The sequence below is a fragment of the Entamoeba invadens genome, assembly GCF_000330505.1.
Source record: "Entamoeba invadens IP1 unplaced genomic scaffold scaff_1105074725571, whole genome shotgun sequence".
NCBI lineage: Eukaryota > Evosea > Mastigamoebida > Endamoebidae > Entamoeba > Entamoeba invadens.
In genome coordinates, this window is record NW_004443580.1 from 2237 (window position 1) to 21908 (window position 19672).

Genomic DNA, 19672 nt, shown 5'->3' on the forward strand with positions numbered 1-19672 from the left:
CATATATAACGTTTCTCTCTCCATAGCGCACATTCTTTGTGTGCATTTTCAAGTGTTGGGTTTAAATAGTCGAGTTGTCTTGAGTATATGACCGAGTTATGTAAACACTGGTCGTACCCCCAGACGTCCCATTTCGTCATATTAATATTGTTAGCCATCACCGTGAGGTACTCGTAGATCTTTTCAGTTCCCCCAAACGTTGCCCCGACGTTACTAACAATAGAGCCATTTTTACTAAAATCAATTGCCGTCTTTAAATCAAAGGATTTGATCATCCACTTGTAATTAAACGTCCCATTTAAGAATTTGGTGCATTTGTTTTTGGTGTCCAAACACTCCATTTGAAGGACCAGATCATCAGTGGAGAACGTCGCAAAAAGATCGCCAAAGACATAAATGTCACGAAGGTCTGAAATGAAGACGCGGTCATACAAATGACGACGAGGTGCAAGCCACTCTTTCCAAGCTAACATCCTCCTCGTTGCGGCATTACCTTTGTTTGTCTTGTTATCTAAAGTGACATCAAATTGTATGACAGAAATGTTGTATTTTGTCTTCATTTCACTCGCAAAGGTATTGTAAGGTGGGTCGGAGAGTAATAAAAAAACTTTTGTGGCGTGTGGAATTGACGAGTTGAGTAAGTCTAAAACAAACGGCGTAGTCACATTTGCATTGAGAAATGATTTGTAGTTTTCGTACGCATAAGAAGTGAGCCACAAGTCTCTTTCATTGTTTGCTGTGTATTTATAAACGTCTTTACAAACCCCGTTATAATTGAAATTTCTTAAATCTATAAAAGAGTTGTGAAAAGTCGATTGTTGGAACTTTATAAAAGTTTGGTTTGCTTTTTGAATATTAACATTAGAACTACTGGATTCGTTGTTTTTGTTCACATTTTTATTTTTTGGTTTAACATCGATTTGAGTGTGTAAATACGTTGTTGGAGATGAATTGAGAGTAAAACTGTCAATTGGAGAGTTGTTGGCAACGAATAAAACAAAAATAACAACGAAAAGTGTTAGATAAAGCAAGTTGATGATAATTAAACAACTAAAAACTCTCATTGAAATTTCTTTTTGAAGATGTCGGTGTTGATAAAAAAAGTCGAAATAAAACTTCTTTTAAAAGCCTTCGTATCAATTAAAGTAAAAAATTGTATTATAGTAAATTAATAAAGGTATTATTTGTTTTATTAAAAAGAACAGAAAAAATAACATATCAATAAATAGGTTTATTTTAATCTAACAGAGGTTCATAAAATTACAATCCTCATTTCTTAAATCACCAGTATATTACCAAATTGTTTTTTTTTCTCTTTTAAATTAGTACTTTATTATACCATTTTCTTTACAATAACCTTTTGTAAACTCCTAATTTTAACATTAAAAAACAAACTATATTGTTGCTATTAAGTATATTATAATATTATTGCAATTAAAATAAATTGATCATATTGTTTTTTAAAATGTTTCGAATGGTTTTTTAATTTTTTTAAATATCGAATTAAATAATTGTAAAAAAATAATTATAGAATATTTGTATTAATAATATGTTATAATATACCATACTTCTTGTTTATCAATAATAAAATTTTAAATAAAAAACTGAAAATAGTTATTTATATAATGATGTTATTTTTATATTATTTCAACAACAATAACACATTATCAAATGTTATTTATTAATGTGTAATTAAAATTATTCTATTTTATTTATATATAAAATAACAGTTTGTTTTTTATACTACTTTCTATTAGTTTATTATTTATTGTTACTAATAAGATTTAATATTTATTTATAGTTTAAACTATTATTTTTTTTATTTGAATATTTACACTCAAATATTATGTAATTATAATTTATTAATTATAAATTCATTAATACATAAGTAATTAATAATATTATTAAAATGAAGTTAAATATCAAAAAGTTGTTTTAAGATAAAAATGGGTTAAAATTTTTGTTATTTAGTTTTGTTTTTAATTTATATTGTTAATTATAAAACCTGGTTTTTTCAATTAAAACGAACTTGGACAATTTGAATTATTTATTTTTTTTTGTGGACAAAGCGTGTAATAACAGTGAAAACAAAGCTGTTGTACAAACAACGGTTGGGTGAACCTCTTATATTATATAAAGTTATATTAACAACAAGCGAATTCGACAGCAAACAACTTGGATTTTTATTGGTAAAATAGATAACAACGAGATAAATTATAAACAAAAAACAACTTGATTGATAGACTCTAACATCAAATCGAAGTTCTGTAGTCAATAAAAGTTGCTTTTGTGATATGGTTTTGGCTGTGCAAACTCCACAATAGAATGAACCTTTGTTCATCTTAACTTCAGCAAAAAAAACACTTTTTTACTATAATTTAATAAATATTTACTATAAAATTTTATTAGAGTGGTCGTTCCAAAGTGTTTGAGTTATTTTTAAAAAATTAAAGAAAAACAATCACATTTACATTAACATTGACAAAGAATTTTATTTTTCAGAAATTTTAATTTTTCTCGTCAACGAAAAGTTACTACATTAATTAATTAATAAATAAAGTACGTTATTCAATAGTAATACTATTTTTTAAATACTCAACGATATTTTGAATATTAATACGTTCCTTCGGATTTTGTTTCCAACATTTTTGAATAAGGTTAAATAAATTGTTTGGTATGTTGTTTAGGTTTTCAACTCGTTTTCCAGCACACACAAACTTGGCTATTTTCCATGGAAATTTATATGTATTTATTGGGTAGATTTCACACCACCCAAAAATTTCATACATCGTAACTCCAAATGAATACACATCCGCTTTTTTCTTATATTTCTCTTGTTTTAATACTTCCGGTGCCATATAAATAGGTGTTCCAATTTTTTTTAGTAAATGTCATGTTAGTCATCAGTAAATTAATATTTCTTGATGATCCAAAATCAGTCAGTTTTGCGTTCACTTTATCATTCAAATTAATTGAAACAACTAAGATATTACTGGCTTGATATCTCTGTGTAAGATCCCATTCTCATGTAAATATGCTATTCCTTTTGAAGAGTCTACTAACATTTTAATTCGAATTTTCGTCTCAACTTCTTCGCTTTTTTTATGTTGCATCAAATCCTTTAAACTCCCAAATTGTGCAAATTCAGTGACTAAACATACTTTACTTAAAATGAACACCGCGCCATAGAAGTGGACAATAAAATCACTGCGAAATTTGTTCAACATGTCTACTTCATTTATAAATTCCTCCATCGAATTGTCATCATTTGAAAAATTCTTCATCTTTTTGATTGCAACAACATTTCCTCTGAAAGTTCCTTTGTAAACAACTCCAAAAGAGCCTTCCCCAAGTTTCTTATCTTCTTTTAACTCGTCGTAATCAATTCGCGTCGATTTTTCAGTGACACCAACAACTTTGATTGCATTGAACTTTTCGTCGTTTGTTTTCAAGTTTTTGGAACAATTTGAATGGAACTAAAAATCTGACAAGTACACAACGGCGTCAAATACATCGAAAATTCGCATGCAAAGCCTTTCTTGAGTGAAATCAACTCGGGCGACACTCGAAGAGTAAATTTGTCGACGTTTGACATTAAAGTGAATTGAATTTTGACAACATTTTCATTCAAATTTCCAACACAGAAAACTTCACGACTTTCTGTGTTGACTGGAATTTCATCATTCTCGGAGTTAAAATCAACTGTTTTTGAGGACACACAAATGCCACCTTGAAGGGTTTCAAAGTGGATATTCAATTTTTTCATTTTAAAAATTGTTGTGGTCTTCTCAACTTCTCTTTTGTGTAATTTGTCAAGAATCGTTTTGATGACAACGACAATTACTATAAGTAATATAATTAATAATAAAACAACTATCAATACTATTATAAATATCACCCACCAAACCGCCTTTGTTACACAAGATGATCCATCAATACTCGGAGAGCGTTAAAATGTACATTTAGAGCATTTGGAGTCAGATACTTTAATACAATCTTTGACTAATTCTAATGATGTACACTGTGAATTTACCAAAACGAAATCAGACTCACATGTCTGGCATGTTGTTTGTGAAGTACATTGATTACAATTATCAGAGCAAGGTGCACACTCTTTGTGATATAAATAATACCCAGAAGTGCATGTGACGCATCCCAAAGCAGTGTTTATCTCAACACACCCAATTGTGGTGTTTTGTAACTTGCAAACCCCCTCGTCATAAGTCATAAAATAATCACTCTGACATGTGGTGCATTTAATGTCATCAGTACATGTAGCACATCCCGTATTACACACCTTACAGCCATCACCACTTCTATAATATCCACTCTTACAGATTGCACACCCGGACCCTGTTAGTAATGGTTTGTCACACACTTTACTCAATTCGTCACTGGAAATACATGTGTGATCTTGTAAGTATTTTTCATTTGTACATGTTATACATTGAGTCGAAGATATACACGAGGTGCACTCTATTGGACACTCAACACAGTTGCCATCATCTTCTAAATACAATCCAAAATCACAGGAAATGCAAGTGGATGACATTTGAAGAGAACAATTTGGTTCAACTTGTAGCGTACACGTGTTATATACAAGATGATGGTCTTCAATGCATTCATCGCACCCACTTAATCTATCATATGAACAATTTTCTCTTTTCGAAATACAAGCATTCCCATTATATATCGATTCTGAGTTACAAAGACATAAACTGTTTGTTATAGAATTACAAGACGATTCTGTTAAACACTCTCCATTGGTGTATATGGCATAATCAAGACATTTGATACACTTTCCATCCATACACATCTCACAATTGTAAATGTCTGACGTACAATTATTGCATATATCATCACTCAAATAGTCTGTAGCTAATGTGCAATATATCAGTTTATTATTTGTGTTGACAAATCCTCTGTTGTTTACACAAGAAACCCGTCCCAATAATACCCATTTTACATATCAAACAAATTGATTCACATGTACATACATCACAATTTTGTAATATACAAACAACACAATTTCCAGATGAAAGGTAATATCCTTTGTCGCATTTTATACACCTCCCACCGTTCGAATATAGACAATTCGAATTCACACAAACCCCATTTCTTATAATATTATCATTGGAAGAACATTGATAACAATAAGTGTTATTTACACACTTGTTACAATCAAGACCACATGAATTGCATGTTCTAGTTATTTCGTCATAAAAGTATCTGTCTTCACATTGTCGACATATTCCATTTTCATATGAAATGCAATTGTTTAATATACAATTAGTTCCTAATTTTGTATATAAACATTTACATAAACTGTTTTGCATTTGTTGTTCTGGGGGACACGTGAGGCATTTTATTGTGTTCAATTTTGTGATATAACTCACTTCTCATTAATTTACTTAACAATTTATAATTTTTTATTTATAATAAACTGGTGTAAAACCATATCGAATAAATGAGTTGTTGCCATTTTAATTAATAACAAATAAGCACTAATATATAATAATGATAATTTGTATTATATAATGTAAAATTGAGGTAATAATTATTTTAATAACAAATAATTAAATATATTTGTATTTATTAAAAAATATATCAACAAACATTGACAATCATTAGTTTTCAAAAAGTTATAAGGATAATTTACTGTATCAAAGGTTGTGCCGTCCCTTCCTCGAAATAGAACATTATAAGTAGTTTCACTTTTCACCATATATCCTTTCGATGAATTTGCTTCTAAATATAAATAATTATAATTGGCGCTTTCAAATGTAATCAATTTTGAATCTCCTTCGATACCACCTGCAATAGTAACTTCTTCTTTTGTCGAGTATTTATTGTAGAGAAGAAAATTGCAACCATTCATTTTTTTAATGGTAAAAATATAATTGCTATACATAAACACGTATAGACTGGTCCTTTATTATATCCAACGTCGCCAATAGTTTGGTAATTAGTATCTTTTCTATAAATATTTTGGTCACCCGATGCCATAAAAAAACGTGAATCAAATCTGTAGTACTGTATGTAAAATTTACTTTACAATTTCGATCATCAATAGCGTCTAGAGGACATTGACAAGTCAATTGGTGTTCTCTTGAATCATAAAAGGCGTAGTATCTTGTATATCCATTTACACAACTGACAGAGACTATTTCACCATCATCCGATTTTTGTGTTGTAATTTCACTTGAATTAGAAGAAAACAAATACCCGACATATGCCCTTGTAGGTGTCAACAAATTAAAAGATCCTTTTAAAAGAGATAGTTGTTTGTCTCTGGAAGTCCGAGTCCTTCAACGTTTAAATACAAATTTAGTGATATTTTGTTTGAGTTTACATTAATAATTTCACTTGGAAGTGTCAAAGAACTTAGAAATAGTCTTCTTATAGATATTGTGGGGTCGCTGTCTAATTGTATTATAATTGTTGGCTTTACATTTAAAATGGTAAACTCCGTATAACTATTTGAGTTTGATTTTATAGTCAAATGAGTGACTGAACATGTGACTGTTGTTGTACCTAGTTTTAAGTGATAATCAAAATCGTTTAAAACTACTGTTGTAAAAATATAATCTGTCAAAAGAAGGGTATTTGGAATCTTTTCTGAATTGAGTGATGCTCCACTATTATAAACACAAGTAGAACTAGTTTCGGAAAAAACACCATTGTCGTCGTCACAATAATAAGCATTTGTTTGTATTGATGATATCAAAAATAACAACAACATGTTTTTGAAATTATAGTTTTTTTGAAAATAACTAATAAAATATCCTATTTGATCTATATCAAATAACTATTGTTTTTAAATCGATTCTTTTTTAAATTAGTTGTTTTCAATTTTCTCTGAAACGATAATACCGAAAAATAAAATGAATTTATTCAAAATTAAATTTATTTAACAATCGTACGATTTTTTTCATAACATTTAAAAAAATAATAATTATCATAATTAGATACGATATCGAAATGTAAATAATATTCAATTTTTTATATTTATAAAGATATAAATTTATTAATTGTTTAGAATTTCATTTGTCTGGAAGTTTTAAAACAAAAATATGTGGTACTATATAAACACAATGGTTGTGATATATGTAAATGTACAGTTGTGGCACTAAAGTATAAACAAGTGCCAAGGTTTCGTTTTACTATTTAAACATAATTTTAATAATAATGAACAAGTTTTCTCATTTATTTTATAAAAAAAGTGTCTATTACAAAAACCATTTATATCTAGTTTTTTGTAATGGTATATTAATTATTAATTATAAGTTGAAATTATGGTGCTGGTTCTAAAATTATTACCACATCTGTAGCTCAAGTCAATTCAAACAAATAATTCATTGGTTAAAAAAAAACCAGAAAAAAATAAAAACATCATTTAATTCAAAAAACAAATTTGAACTGATAAATAAAAGGATGTCATACCAGCTTAGTTCGTTACAACAAACGACAATAGACAAACTAAAAGAATTAATTTATACAATTCTTAACAAGTTTGAACAAATGATCTCCACTTACGATAAATCAAAAACTTTATCCATTCAAATACAAAGCGCCATGATATCAACTGTTTTATGTTCACAGACTTCATGTGATTTTTTCAAGCAAGTACAATACACAGAAATTCAAAAAGAAACAATTGAAAGTTTTATTAATACAACAAAAGACCTTCAAAAAGTGTACAAAGCTGAGCCAAACAAAGATATATTTGTAATATTTATTAACAGACTTTCTGTGTTAATATCAGAGGTAATAACTTTCAATACTTCCATCGAAAAATTAAAGAAATGTGATTTATTAACCGAATTAGAAAATGTAAAATCCAATTCAGTCCAATTAAATTCAGTGTTAATACAAAAGGATTTCAAAGGAAACAATTCAGTGGGTATGGCACAAATATATCTATTAAAATACAATATTTTAGATTGCCTTTTAAACAACTTTTATCAACTCCAAGTTAAAGAAAATGTATCAACACAGTTCAGACAAATGTTTTTAAATGCATTAAGTCTTTATTATGACCAAGAAATAAACACTGTTTCAATGAAAGAAATTAAAGACCAAGTTCCTTATCCAGTTTTTAAAAAATTTAATGACTTTGTTTATTATTGTGACGATCAACATGCAGATAAAATTGAAATTGCTGGGGTAGTACTTCCAGCAATATTAACATTAAAAAGTGATGTAAAATCAGACAAACCAAATTATACCATCGATTATTTACTTCAAACACAACCACTCCCATTTATAAAAGACCCTTTAAAATCAATTGATGATTTAAAAAATGTAACAGAATGTCTACAACATGTGACTTTTGATATAGAAAATGCTCAGAACAATTTAAAAATACTTCAAAAGGATACAAACAAATTAATAACCAACCAAACACTTGCTCAGAATTATATTCAAAATTTAAAATTAGAATTAAATCGACGTGTTGAAGAAGAGAAACAGGCGATTGTTGTTGCAATATCATTTGAAGACTATTTCATGGAAATAACAAAGACTGTTGTGATTAAAGAAAGTAATGGAGATGTTAAGTACTACACATTTAAAATCACACAAACAATGAATGACGGTGAAATGTTCTCAGTTGATAACAAATTCTTCATATTAAAAGTAGTCCATCAAAAACTTAGAAGAGAAAATGATGATGTTGTGTGTTATTTAAATGACGACGAAATCAAAGAACTATATAAAAATGTTATTAATACTTTGAGTGTTTTGGCGATCAATTTTATGTCAAAAGAAATTAAAAGTGAAGAGAAAAGAGTGACTGGTGCAGGTTTTAAAAAGAAAAGTGGAGGGTTTGGCGATTTTGTTATTCGGAAAATTAATAACAAAATACCAGAAAATTTGCCATCTGCTTTAAAAGAACAAATTTTAAAAGAAAGAAGTTTATTGAAAAATGCAGAAAATTTACTTTTGGACTTTGCAAGTAAAATCCAGTCAACACAGATATTGATAGAAACAGAAAAAAATAAAATTATCGCAAAACAACGAGAAATTGACAATTTAAATCAAAAAAAGAAGAAACTTGAAGAAATTATAATAAAAGAAAAATTAAAAATTAAAAGAAAGAGAGAGGAATATGACCAAAAAATATGGGAAGAAGGCGGACAAATTGAAATAATAATAAAAGAAGCACAAGAAGAGCGGAGAATTGCACTTTACAAATTATCACAAAACAAAATGGTAAGTTATAAAGAAAACAAAACCAACACAAATGGACTTTATCACTTCGAGTTTGATAATCAAGAATTTTGTGTTAAAGAGTGTATAGATGATAAAGATAATATTTTTGATATTAATACAGTTGGAAGAGGCAAAAATAAAATGAAGCAAATGAACGTCAAATTAATTGGAATTAATAAAAAGGATAAAAATCATGACTTTAGTAATACACATGAAGTGTTGGACATTCTTTCTAAAGAACAAAATGTGATTGTATTTGATGTTGATATACCAAAAGACTATAACAAACGTGTGTTTCCAGTTGTTGTGTGTCACTTAAGTCAAATCAAGATTAATACAAACCTCCCATTGGTATTTCCAGTAGAAGTACCAAGATGTGATAGTGTATGTGAATATATTTATGTGAATGGATATGATAAAACGAACAAAGATCAAAATGGAATAATCGTGTTGCATGTTCATCAAAAAGGTGTTGTGGAGTACAACACACTTAAAGTAAGTAGTGAAGAAATTGTATTCGAATGTAGTGGAAATTATACAAGAGAAACAGAAAAAAGCGAAATCAGTGATATGTATTTAGACGATAAAATAGAAAAAGTTAATTGTTCTTTAAAAGATCAGTCACTTATAAAAACAAATCAAAATAAAATAATTGAAATTAAAAAGGCACAAACAAATATAGTCAAAAAAGAACCAAAAAGGTGGGAAACAGTCGAACAAAAAGATAAAACAAAAAATGTGGTTTTAAAAAAAACAACACCATTAAGAAAAGATATGACAAGTTTAAAGAAAGAAGACAAAATAAAAAAAGGTAAATACAAAGATATAACTCGTGAAACATTTAAAACGAAAGATTATGAAACAATAAGATTTGACGATTTATATTTTGAACAATGGGAACGTCTCAAAGAAATTGAGAAAAACAATAACTTTGAGTTAATTGCATGTCAAGGGGTTCTTTTTAAAATATCACTTGGAAATTTTTTTCTTTTTGAAAAGGATGGTGTAGAGTATCAAGTGTCTATCAACAATAATATAAGAAAATTCTTAGCCCATGAAAAAGATGGTGTTGAAAGTTACATTTATAATGTCGAAAAAATTGAAGAAGAGAAAAGTTTTGTTACAGATATGTCGTTTACAGTTACCAAAATTTTAATTGAACAAATCAAGAAGTCACCATATCAAAAAGTGTTTGGTGTTGTTGTTGGGTCTGTTCAGTGGAAAAACTTAAAATCTGAACAAAAGACAATGCACATTATTATTCCAATAGACAAGGATTGGGTTAACAAGAACTTTACTTTTAAAATCTCCAAGAAATTGGTTTACAAAGTTTCTATAATTTAATTTGAAACAATTTTTAATTGTTTATTGTAAATCATAATACGTTTATAAAATGAAATACTTGAGTATATTTAATATAATTTCAAACAAAATTATTTGGATATGATAATATTAATTAAGGCACGTTTAGTTATTACAAATAAATTGCAATTCAATTAATCTTCTTATTAATACACAATTCGAACACAAAAAATAGTCAAACAAGTAAAGATGAAAGTTTTGTACATTTTGATATTAAAGATCAACAAAATTTAACAAATAATACAAGTGAAGTCGAAGTTTTGCGTTTGAAAGTTTCAAATTTAACACAAGAAGTTGACTCTTTGAAAATTGAAAATGAAAGACTTAGAAAAGCGTCTGCCGAGAATTTAGACAGCCAAATTGTTTTTAGAAAGCAGAGCCAAAAGATATACAAAGAATTTGAAGACCGCATTATTCAATTGGAAGATACAAATAAAATGTTAACACAAAAGATCAATGAAAATGAAAATTTAATAAATCAACAGGAAAATGATATTACAGCCAAACAATGTGTTATTAAAGCGCTCCAGACAACAATCAACAATTTACAACAAACTACACCAAAAGTTGAACAAAAACGTGATACAATGGAATCTGAGTTTAATATTCAAAATTACAAAAAAGACAAAAAAATGGTTGAAATTATTAACACTGAAATTCCACAACTTTTGTTCATGAAAGGCGGCAATTTTAGTATAAACATTCACGAAGAAATTTTAGAATTTAATGTTCCTCAATACTCAGAAGAGCCTATTGTGTATAAAATTGAAGGTAAAGGCAGAGTCGATGGTAAAGTTAATCAAAGTTTAATGATTACCGCTTCGATGGAAAAAGATGAGAGTTGTGTGATCATTGGAAAAGACGTTTTTAAATCGATAGCAGTGTCAAAGGAGTTTATTGGGAAATATATTACTATACCAGTCACTGTGTTGGATTATCAAGATAATATTCAATTTGTTGTTCAAGACGAAATCACATTAAAGATCGCTAATTATGGATGGTTTGAAAAAGAAAGTAAAATTAGAGGTGATCTGTTTATCACTATTAAAACTGTTTAATTAATTTTAATTTTCTTTTTGGCGTTTGTTAATAGTAAAATAACAACCTTTTTTAACAGCCCCCCTTTTGAGGAATATATGGTTATTGTTTTGATATTTTTTTTAGGTTTGTAAAATGTTAGGTTCATTATAAACTTGTAAAAAACAGGAAAAATATCAAATAAACTTGTTATTTCTGATCTTAAAACTACTTGAATTGTGTGCAATGTTATTTAAAGTGTTAAGAGTCTTTTATCAAAAAAATTCCTTAACTTCTCGTAGAAGTAACCGGCCTTGCGCAGGGGTTTTGCTAATCTTCTCTGTATTGTTCCAATTTTAGATTAGTAGTCCGGTTTCCCAGACTAATTTTGTTTTTATTTATGTTCTTTAATAAAGATAATATGAAATTTTCAAATTATGGGGCTTATAAATACTATTAATTATAATTAATAATTAATAATTTTATTATTATAGTATTTATTATATTTATACTATATTATTTACTAATATATCACCCCATATTATATGAGTTAAATTTGTTTGTAATTTTAAAAGCATTTTTGTTTTCAATTATTAAATAATAATCTAATATCAGAGCAAATAACATAGTTGTTGATGTAACGCGAAAAATGATTGACAAAAATACAATACTGGCGCTTAAGTGGCCATGTGTAATTAATGTTTAAAACGAAATCAAAACACAAAGTCATCAACAAGTCAGTTAAGTTGGAATACAACAACACTCTTTGGCGTGAAATCGAAATTATCAATCATATCAATTTGTTTGGCGGTGAATGTGGATAGACTGCAATGATTCTCATCAATACCTTTCTTGTACACAGCTATATCATAACCGCCACCAAATTCAAAAAGACATTCATTGTCTTGAGAAAATAAATAAATTTCACAATTAGAATCTTTCCCAGTCTTCTCAAACTTTTTTGGATTCAACGTGCCATTTCTCACAAGTGAAAAGATGTAAGAATTGCCATTGTTTAGATCCGTATTGATAACAAAAATATTTCCAGTGTACACGCCACCAAACTTGTTGTGATTGGTGTCTTTTGTTCATAACTTTTGCATCAAAAACAGAATTGTTTTGTGACCAGTCGTCTTTGTTAGAGTCAAACACAACATTTCCTATTTTCATACTTGTCAACTTCTCAAGACCAGCTTCTTCTTCAAGTGTGATGTGTTCACGCTTCATTCTTTCTTCTTCATGTTGTCTTTTCGAATTGATGAATTTTTCTGATTTAATTATTTCATCGACTTTTTTGTTCTTTAATTGAACAATTTTGTTAATTTGGTCTTCGAGTGGTTTTGTGTCCATTTGGCACTTTTCATTAAGAAGTGCAATTTTGAGATTGCATATATCAAAGAACTTCTCATTGTCATCATTTGAAGTGTTTTTTAAACCAGTAACAATTGTGTGAAGTGATGTTGAAATGTTTTTCTTTCTTTCCAATATTTCATCAAGTTTGTCGAAGTATCCATCCGCGTTTTCAATTCTTTGTGCAATGTCAAGTGACTTGTTGTCAACATAGTTGTAATCAAACTTGATTTTTTGGAAATCTAATACCGCTTTTGTTGTAATTGTGGAGAGCGCTGATAGTGCTGTTAATTCGTTTTCCATTATTTGTATTGGAGTTTATTTTATTTATTTATTTTTTTTTCTCTAAACTTATTAAATTATTATTACGAATGTGGCACTAAAGTTAGCTGGCAAATATTCCGATAAATTCCCGATATTGTACGAAAATAATTGAACGGTAGTGGTATTTTTTTCAAAATTAAGTCTGTACTTTCGATTTTTTGTTTTTTTGTTTTTTAGGAAAAATAAAAAATAAAAAAACGGGATTTCAGGAAGTTTTAAAAATAAGGCGGTACAGACTTTTGGACTACAGTTTATTTTTTTATATCATTAAGTTGTGACATCAGTTTTAACAGAGGAAATAACTTATATACAAATACCATTGATTTTATTGTGTTTGTCTTTTAAGGTTAGCTATTTTTCAAATATTATTTAGTGAACAAAAAAGCTTTTATTTAATATAAACAATTGGTATTAAATAAAAAGTTAAAAAACCAGAGACAATGCTTTATATAGGATGGATATCAGAAACATTCCATTTCATATGTTTTAAAAGTTACCAAATAAAGTTTATGAGCAGAAAACTATTTCTATTAAAACACTTGTAAAATTTAAATGTTTAATATTTTGTTAAACATAACAATGATAAAAATAGTTTCAAATTAATTAAAGAAGTGCCATTATTGTCATAACTATTGCAACAATAACCAAAAGATTCGCACCATCACACTTCCCACTTGTTTCATTCAATTTGTATCCTTCCCCACATTTCGTGCAAATTTCTTTACTCTCACATGTCAAACATCCATTAATATGTCTATTACATGGCACACAAGAATTCCATGACGTGGTGTAGTACCCTTCTTTGCACACACATTTGTCATCCTTTGCTTCAAAATATTCCGCGTTGCACAAATGGCACTTCCCATTCTCGCATTTCGAACAGAATTCATTGATCTTTTCTTCACATGGACTGCATGTTTCAGTTGTTTCATTAAACAAGTATCCATCCTGACATCGACACTTGCCATCAACCGGGACTTCATTGAAGTTGTTATTCGAAGTGCACTGAAGGCACACACTCGAGTCGCTGCATATCAAACAATTATTTGAACACTCATAGCATTTCTTATCTGTTGCACTCCAATAGTATCCGTCTTCACATCCATCACATTTATTTCCACTCACTGGTTTTCTATTCGCTGACACACACGCCGTGCACTCGTTTTCAGAAGTGCAGCTTGAGCACGTGGGATCACACGCTTTACAGAGATTTGAATCAGTGTCCAAGTAATACCCATTCAAGCACTTTTCGCATAAAAACCCAGTTCTGAAGGTCGATGCTTTACAAGTTGTGCAATATGTAGCGTTCAAGCAGATATCACAGGTGTCAATGCAGTTCACGCATGATCCAGTGGAGTCCAGGTATTGATTAGATGCAATACAAGATGTACAGTTGGTAAGTGGATTTCTCAGTGGATCTTTACACTTCAAGCAATGTACATAGATGTCACTTCCATAATCGCATTCAACTCCACAATAGTCGTTATTGTTGCACTCTTTGCATTTGTTTGTATCTGGGTCCAAATAGACTCCATTATCGCAAATACAATATGGCGGATTTCTGTCGTTTTTACATGCAGTACAATGCGTTTCCTGCAATGTCAAGTCATAAGTGCACCCATCACATGCTGACGTACATCTCACACAACTTCCATCGTCTGATTTATACGCGTATCCCGTTTTACATGAAGTGCAATACGCAGCAGCATTGTCACTCGGCGGAGTAAGTATTCCATTCCCATCTGTGCATTTAGTGCATTCTGTCTTGTTGCACGTCGCACACCCAACACCAAAATTGCACTTTTTGCAAGTTCCATCAGTGTCCAAGTAATACCCATCAACACATTGAGAGCATTGTGTGAGTCCATTTCCGATTGTGAAGTGTTCTTTATCACATTCCTTGCAATATATTTGCTTGTTCGAAACAGAGTAATGCCCTTCCTCTTTGCACCCATCTATCAAAGCAACACACACATCAATCTTGCCACTTTCTGTTACATAATTATCCATACATTCACAATTCTTTTCGGGATTTCTTCCTTGCCCGGAATATTCAGTTGGTTTACAAGCAGAACACACAATTTTCGAGTTGGTGTAAGTGCACTCAGAACACAATTCTGGACATGTTTGGCATTCATTGTCTTTGAGATAAGTCCCTATTGGGCACACGCACTTCCCTTCATATGTGAATTTGCCTCCAGTCGGACATACGGTACATTGTTGGCCATTTGCGCTTTCGAGGCAGTTGGATGAAGTTGCAACCGGCACACACGCAACAGTCGAAGATGCATTTGCCTGGTAATACCCAGTCTTACACTGACAATTCTTCTTTGGGTCTCTATTTCCCGTTGCACACTCTATTTCAGTGTTACCTTCTGTTTGTGTTTTGTACAAGTAATTTCTTCGATAAACAACATCACATTTGATGTTATAGCCAAGTTCTTGTGTATGAGCAGGAACCACATCTTCGAAGAATGTGTTCACCCCCTTGTACTTGCAGAACAGATATGTTGTATCATAATCCCCAACATCCTTTGGAGGTTGAGCAATGTATTCCAACGTAATGGAAGAAGGAGTTATTACACACTTCCCATTAATCAAAGAGACACTTTGACTTCCACTGAGAGAGGTGCATTTATAGCACAACTTGCCATCATCTGCACATTGGAGACAGTTCTCATCTTCACACGGAACGTCTTTTGTTTGTGTCCATCCGTCAAATAATGATGTTCCTGGTGTCGGTGTATTTTCTGTTAAACATTCTGCAAAATGCCCTTTACACTTTTTGCATGTGTAAGTGTTTGTAGCAGAGTCATAATCAACATAATAGCCAGCTAAACACTTTTTGGTCGATGAAGTGAGGTCAAACCCATTATCACTCAAATAGTGACACGTTCCTCCATTTTGGTAATACCCATTTTCACATATCCCACACTTCCCAGTCGAAGCAAATTCAAGACAATGAGTTGAAACACACGAATTTCCAGATACACTGCATCTTCGACTGCATTGGTTACACTTTGTTGTGTCAAATAAATCACACAAAGAATCGTATTGTTTTGTGTTGTCTCCATTGACAGTACATATTTTACAAGCTCCATTTTCGAGATAATAGCCTTCTCGACACCGTGAACACACTAAAGGATCAGATCCTTCTTTGTAGGTCTCGCAATTCTCGTCATTTTTGGAGCATTCTGATCCACTTAAATAGAAACCAGTGTCGCATTTTAAACAAGTTTCGCCGTTTTGTCTGATACACCCAAACATCAAGTGATGGTCTTTTGAGCAGTGGCCAGTTGTCGAGTCGTACGAATAATTTCCGAAGCACTTGAGACATGATTGCTTTCCGTTGTTCAAACCAGAAAGAGCACAATTGGTGTTATCCTTCACTTCATCTCCAGACTCGGCTGTTTCACAAGACATGAGATCAGTACTCGTGACAAGACCTTGTCCACAGTATTTACACTTCAGTACTGTTGTACTCCCAGTTGTGACGGATATAGTCTGAACACACTTTTTACAAGTATTGAAATCTGTATTAAAGTTACATGTACATTTGCCACTTGAGTCACAAGTATTGCACGCATAATCACAGAATTTACACTCAGAATTGTCCAGGTACAAATAAAGGTCGGTTGTATTGCAATTTGCGGTGTTATAAATGCACTTTCCTGTGGTAGGATCTAATTTGTAATAAGAATTTTCACAGGCAGTACATTTCAGAGTGGAATCTGGTATACCTTCAGATGAAATCGAGCGGGTAAACATCTTACAATTAATGTTTTCGTCACGAGGCTCTTTTGAATTTATTTGAAGGAATGGAGTCGAAAAGGCTGATATAATCAGTGAAAAAAGAATCATTGTTTGATTATTTTGTTTTGGTTTCCTTTTTAGGTAGTTTCTTTGGAACAACAAGAATCTCAAGGTATAAATCTTTCTTCTTTTAGTTCCACTCAAACAGGAAAAGAATTGAATTTTTATTTGTAATAATTAAAAAATAATAAATTGTAATTTGTTCCAATTAAAAATCAGTAAAATCAATTAAAACGAACAAAATAATTGTTTGTGGTTTTCAACTTAAACATCTTACGAATGAAAAATAATGTTGCCATTTTATTGGTTTGTAAAAACTTTGAATTCAAAGGAAATAATTATTTTTTGTTGATACAAGGAACAAAATAGAACAGTGAATTAATATTAAAATGAATAATGTTGGCTTTGAAAAATGCATAATTATTACTTATTATTTGTTTTTTGATTGTAAACTCTCAGAACATGTCATTACAGTTTTAATTCAAAAAAATGATAATTTTGAGGTCAATTTTAAATTAATCAAAAAAACTTAAGCTTGAAAATATTCAAAAATTCTATTATTATTCAATACACCATTTTGTACGTTTTTAAAATATAAGATAAACAAAAAATGTACAACTCTCTGTTGTTGTAATTTATTACAAAATACCAATAAAAATTATTTTGTTTTAGCCTAACAATTAGTTTATTTGTAATTTACATATTAACTAAATGAAATTGTTGATTTAAAAAAATAACACTCAACAATCAAAAAATTTAGAATTGTGTTTTGGATAAAGATCTATTACTATAATCCGTTATTTAACTCAATATCTAATGGTTTTATACGAGTTTATTTGTATATTCAAACAAGCGGTAAGAAACCATTCTATACAGAAGTAAATTGAATATTACATTAAACTATTTATTACCAATTAAAAATAATAGGGTTTTGTTTTAAAAAAGTATACTATAATAAATAGTATATTTTTAATACTTGGATTTACTTGATTATATTATAATATTGTTATATCATAAAATATATTAACAATAGTATTAAATATGATAGTAATAATTTAGTTAATTTTAATATAATTAATACTATTAATTTATTAAACTAAACATGTAAAACAAAAATTGTGAAATTAAATCATAAGAGCGATGATCATCATAGAAATGCAGAGTGTGATCAACGACGCTGAATTTTGTTGATTGTGACTTTCGCTGTGCTCTTCTGAACCTTTTGATTCTTCTGGAATTTTCTCAGAGAAGTCGGTCCAAGCAGCAACACCATCGACGCCATAACACTTGACAAGGTTACCATTAGTACATTTATTACATTCACTCTTTTCTGTTGCACCATCATAGTACTGATCTTCTGCACATGTTGTTGAAGTGAAACATCTTCTATGAAGTTCATTTTTACCATCGACTTCGACAATAGTAAATCTCCAATAAGCGTTATCTTTGTAACATCTGTCAGTCGCATAAACTCCATCAATTTTGTCGTTATCTTTGCAACCATCCCCATTTTGATCACCAAAGAAACCAACAATATTCAAACTTGGTGGATTCAGGGTACGACCAGAGGAGGTATCGACTGCACCTGAAACAGTCCCAGAACAATCAGAATTTTGGTAGACGTACTTGTCGCAATTGTTCCCATTGGCACTGGTCTTAAACATAACGGAACCACTCGATGTCTTCTTGCACATGTCTCTTTTGTAGAGTCGTGTTGTTCCCCAATCGCCACAACCACTGAGTTGATAAATGGCATAGTCGATTTTGGCATAAGAAATGCCAACTAAGAGTAAGATGAGAGAATTCATTGTTTGTTTAATTAAATTAAATTCCAGGTTTTTATACCTATTTTTTTAAATAATAATTGCATTGTCTAAATTTGGAATTTGCAATTTCCAAGGATTATTTCCGAAGATTATTTTTGGTCAAAAGTCGAGTTTTTGTCCTAAAATTGTTTTTATTAATTTTAAATACAACTCAATCAACACAAAGATGAAATACACTGTTGGTCTGAATTAATGGCTGTAACTATACTTCATAGTTGTTTTTCTTCAATTGCCATTTTTTACGTTTCCAACATTGATTGATGGAAACAAAAGTATTCAACTTTATTAATCAACTTTTAATTCTATTTATATATTTTTAAACACACTAAACAACATTACAATTAAACTCAGTTTTTTGTTTATTAAAAAATAATTGGGATAGAAGACAAATTATGTTCTTTTTTTACCAATTTTATATAAATTGAATTTCTTATTTAGTTCGTCTGAGTTGTGAAAACAGCTATAAACACCCTATTTTAATTATACTACTATTAGTAATAATTATTTTTACTATGGTTATAATAAAAAAATTACATTGCAAATTCTGACAACTAAAGATCAACCCCTCAAAGTTGACAAAAACCGTCCTTTGTTTTTGGAAATCTTTATTTACTAATTTAAATAATATCATAAATCTAATTATTTTACCACTCAAAACTTAATTATTAAAATTAATTGTTGATTTTTTTTTAAATTTAAAAATCCTATTTGATTTAGATTGTTATAATTAAAATTATTTATTTCCAAAGAATCTGAGTTGAAATAAT

General features: G+C 29.8%; 6 protein-coding genes across 6 annotated transcripts; 1 reads left to right on the top strand and 5 right to left on the bottom strand.

Annotated features, from left to right (window-relative positions):
* On the bottom strand, window positions 1-1064 carry EIN_324180 (hypothetical protein; the record flags this gene model as incomplete). Its single annotated transcript, XM_004259223.1, has 1 exon — window positions 1-1064. A coding segment is annotated over one exon (1064 nt), but the record flags the coding sequence as incomplete, so codon positions are not given.
* A 1917-nt stretch (window positions 1065-2981) lies between these two features.
* Window positions 2982-3766, bottom strand: EIN_324190 (protein serine/threonine kinase, putative; the record flags this gene model as incomplete). Its single annotated transcript, XM_004259224.1, has 2 exons — window positions 2982-3415; window positions 3490-3766. The coding sequence occupies 2 exons, from the start codon at window positions 3764-3766 to the stop codon at window positions 2982-2984; spliced, it is 711 nt and encodes a 236-aa protein (XP_004259272.1).
* Window positions 3767-3949: 183 nt separating this feature from the next.
* On the bottom strand, window positions 3950-4816 carry EIN_324200 (hypothetical protein; the record flags this gene model as incomplete). Its single annotated transcript, XM_004259225.1, has 1 exon — window positions 3950-4816. The coding sequence occupies one exon, from the start codon at window positions 4814-4816 to the stop codon at window positions 3950-3952; it is 867 nt and encodes a 288-aa protein (XP_004259273.1).
* Window positions 4817-7434: 2618 nt separating this feature from the next.
* EIN_324210 (hypothetical protein) lies at window positions 7435-11633 on the top strand (the record flags this gene model as incomplete). The annotated part of the gene is made up of 3 exons (XM_004259226.1): window positions 7435-10542; window positions 10828-10832; window positions 10904-11633. 3 exons carry the CDS (start codon window positions 7435-7437, stop codon window positions 11631-11633), a joined length of 3843 nt encoding a protein of 1280 aa, XP_004259274.1.
* Window positions 11634-13869: 2236 nt separating this feature from the next.
* EIN_324220 (furin repeat-containing protein, putative) lies at window positions 13870-17127 on the bottom strand (the record flags this gene model as incomplete). The annotated part of the gene is made up of 1 exon (XM_004259227.1): window positions 13870-17127. One exon carries the CDS (start codon window positions 17125-17127, stop codon window positions 13870-13872), a length of 3258 nt encoding a protein of 1085 aa, XP_004259275.1.
* Window positions 17128-18203: 1076 nt separating this feature from the next.
* EIN_324230 (hypothetical protein) lies at window positions 18204-18887 on the bottom strand (the record flags this gene model as incomplete). Its single annotated transcript, XM_004259228.1, has 1 exon — window positions 18204-18887. One exon carries the CDS (start codon window positions 18885-18887, stop codon window positions 18204-18206), a length of 684 nt encoding a protein of 227 aa, XP_004259276.1.
* Window positions 18888-19672: the final 785 nt, after the last annotated feature.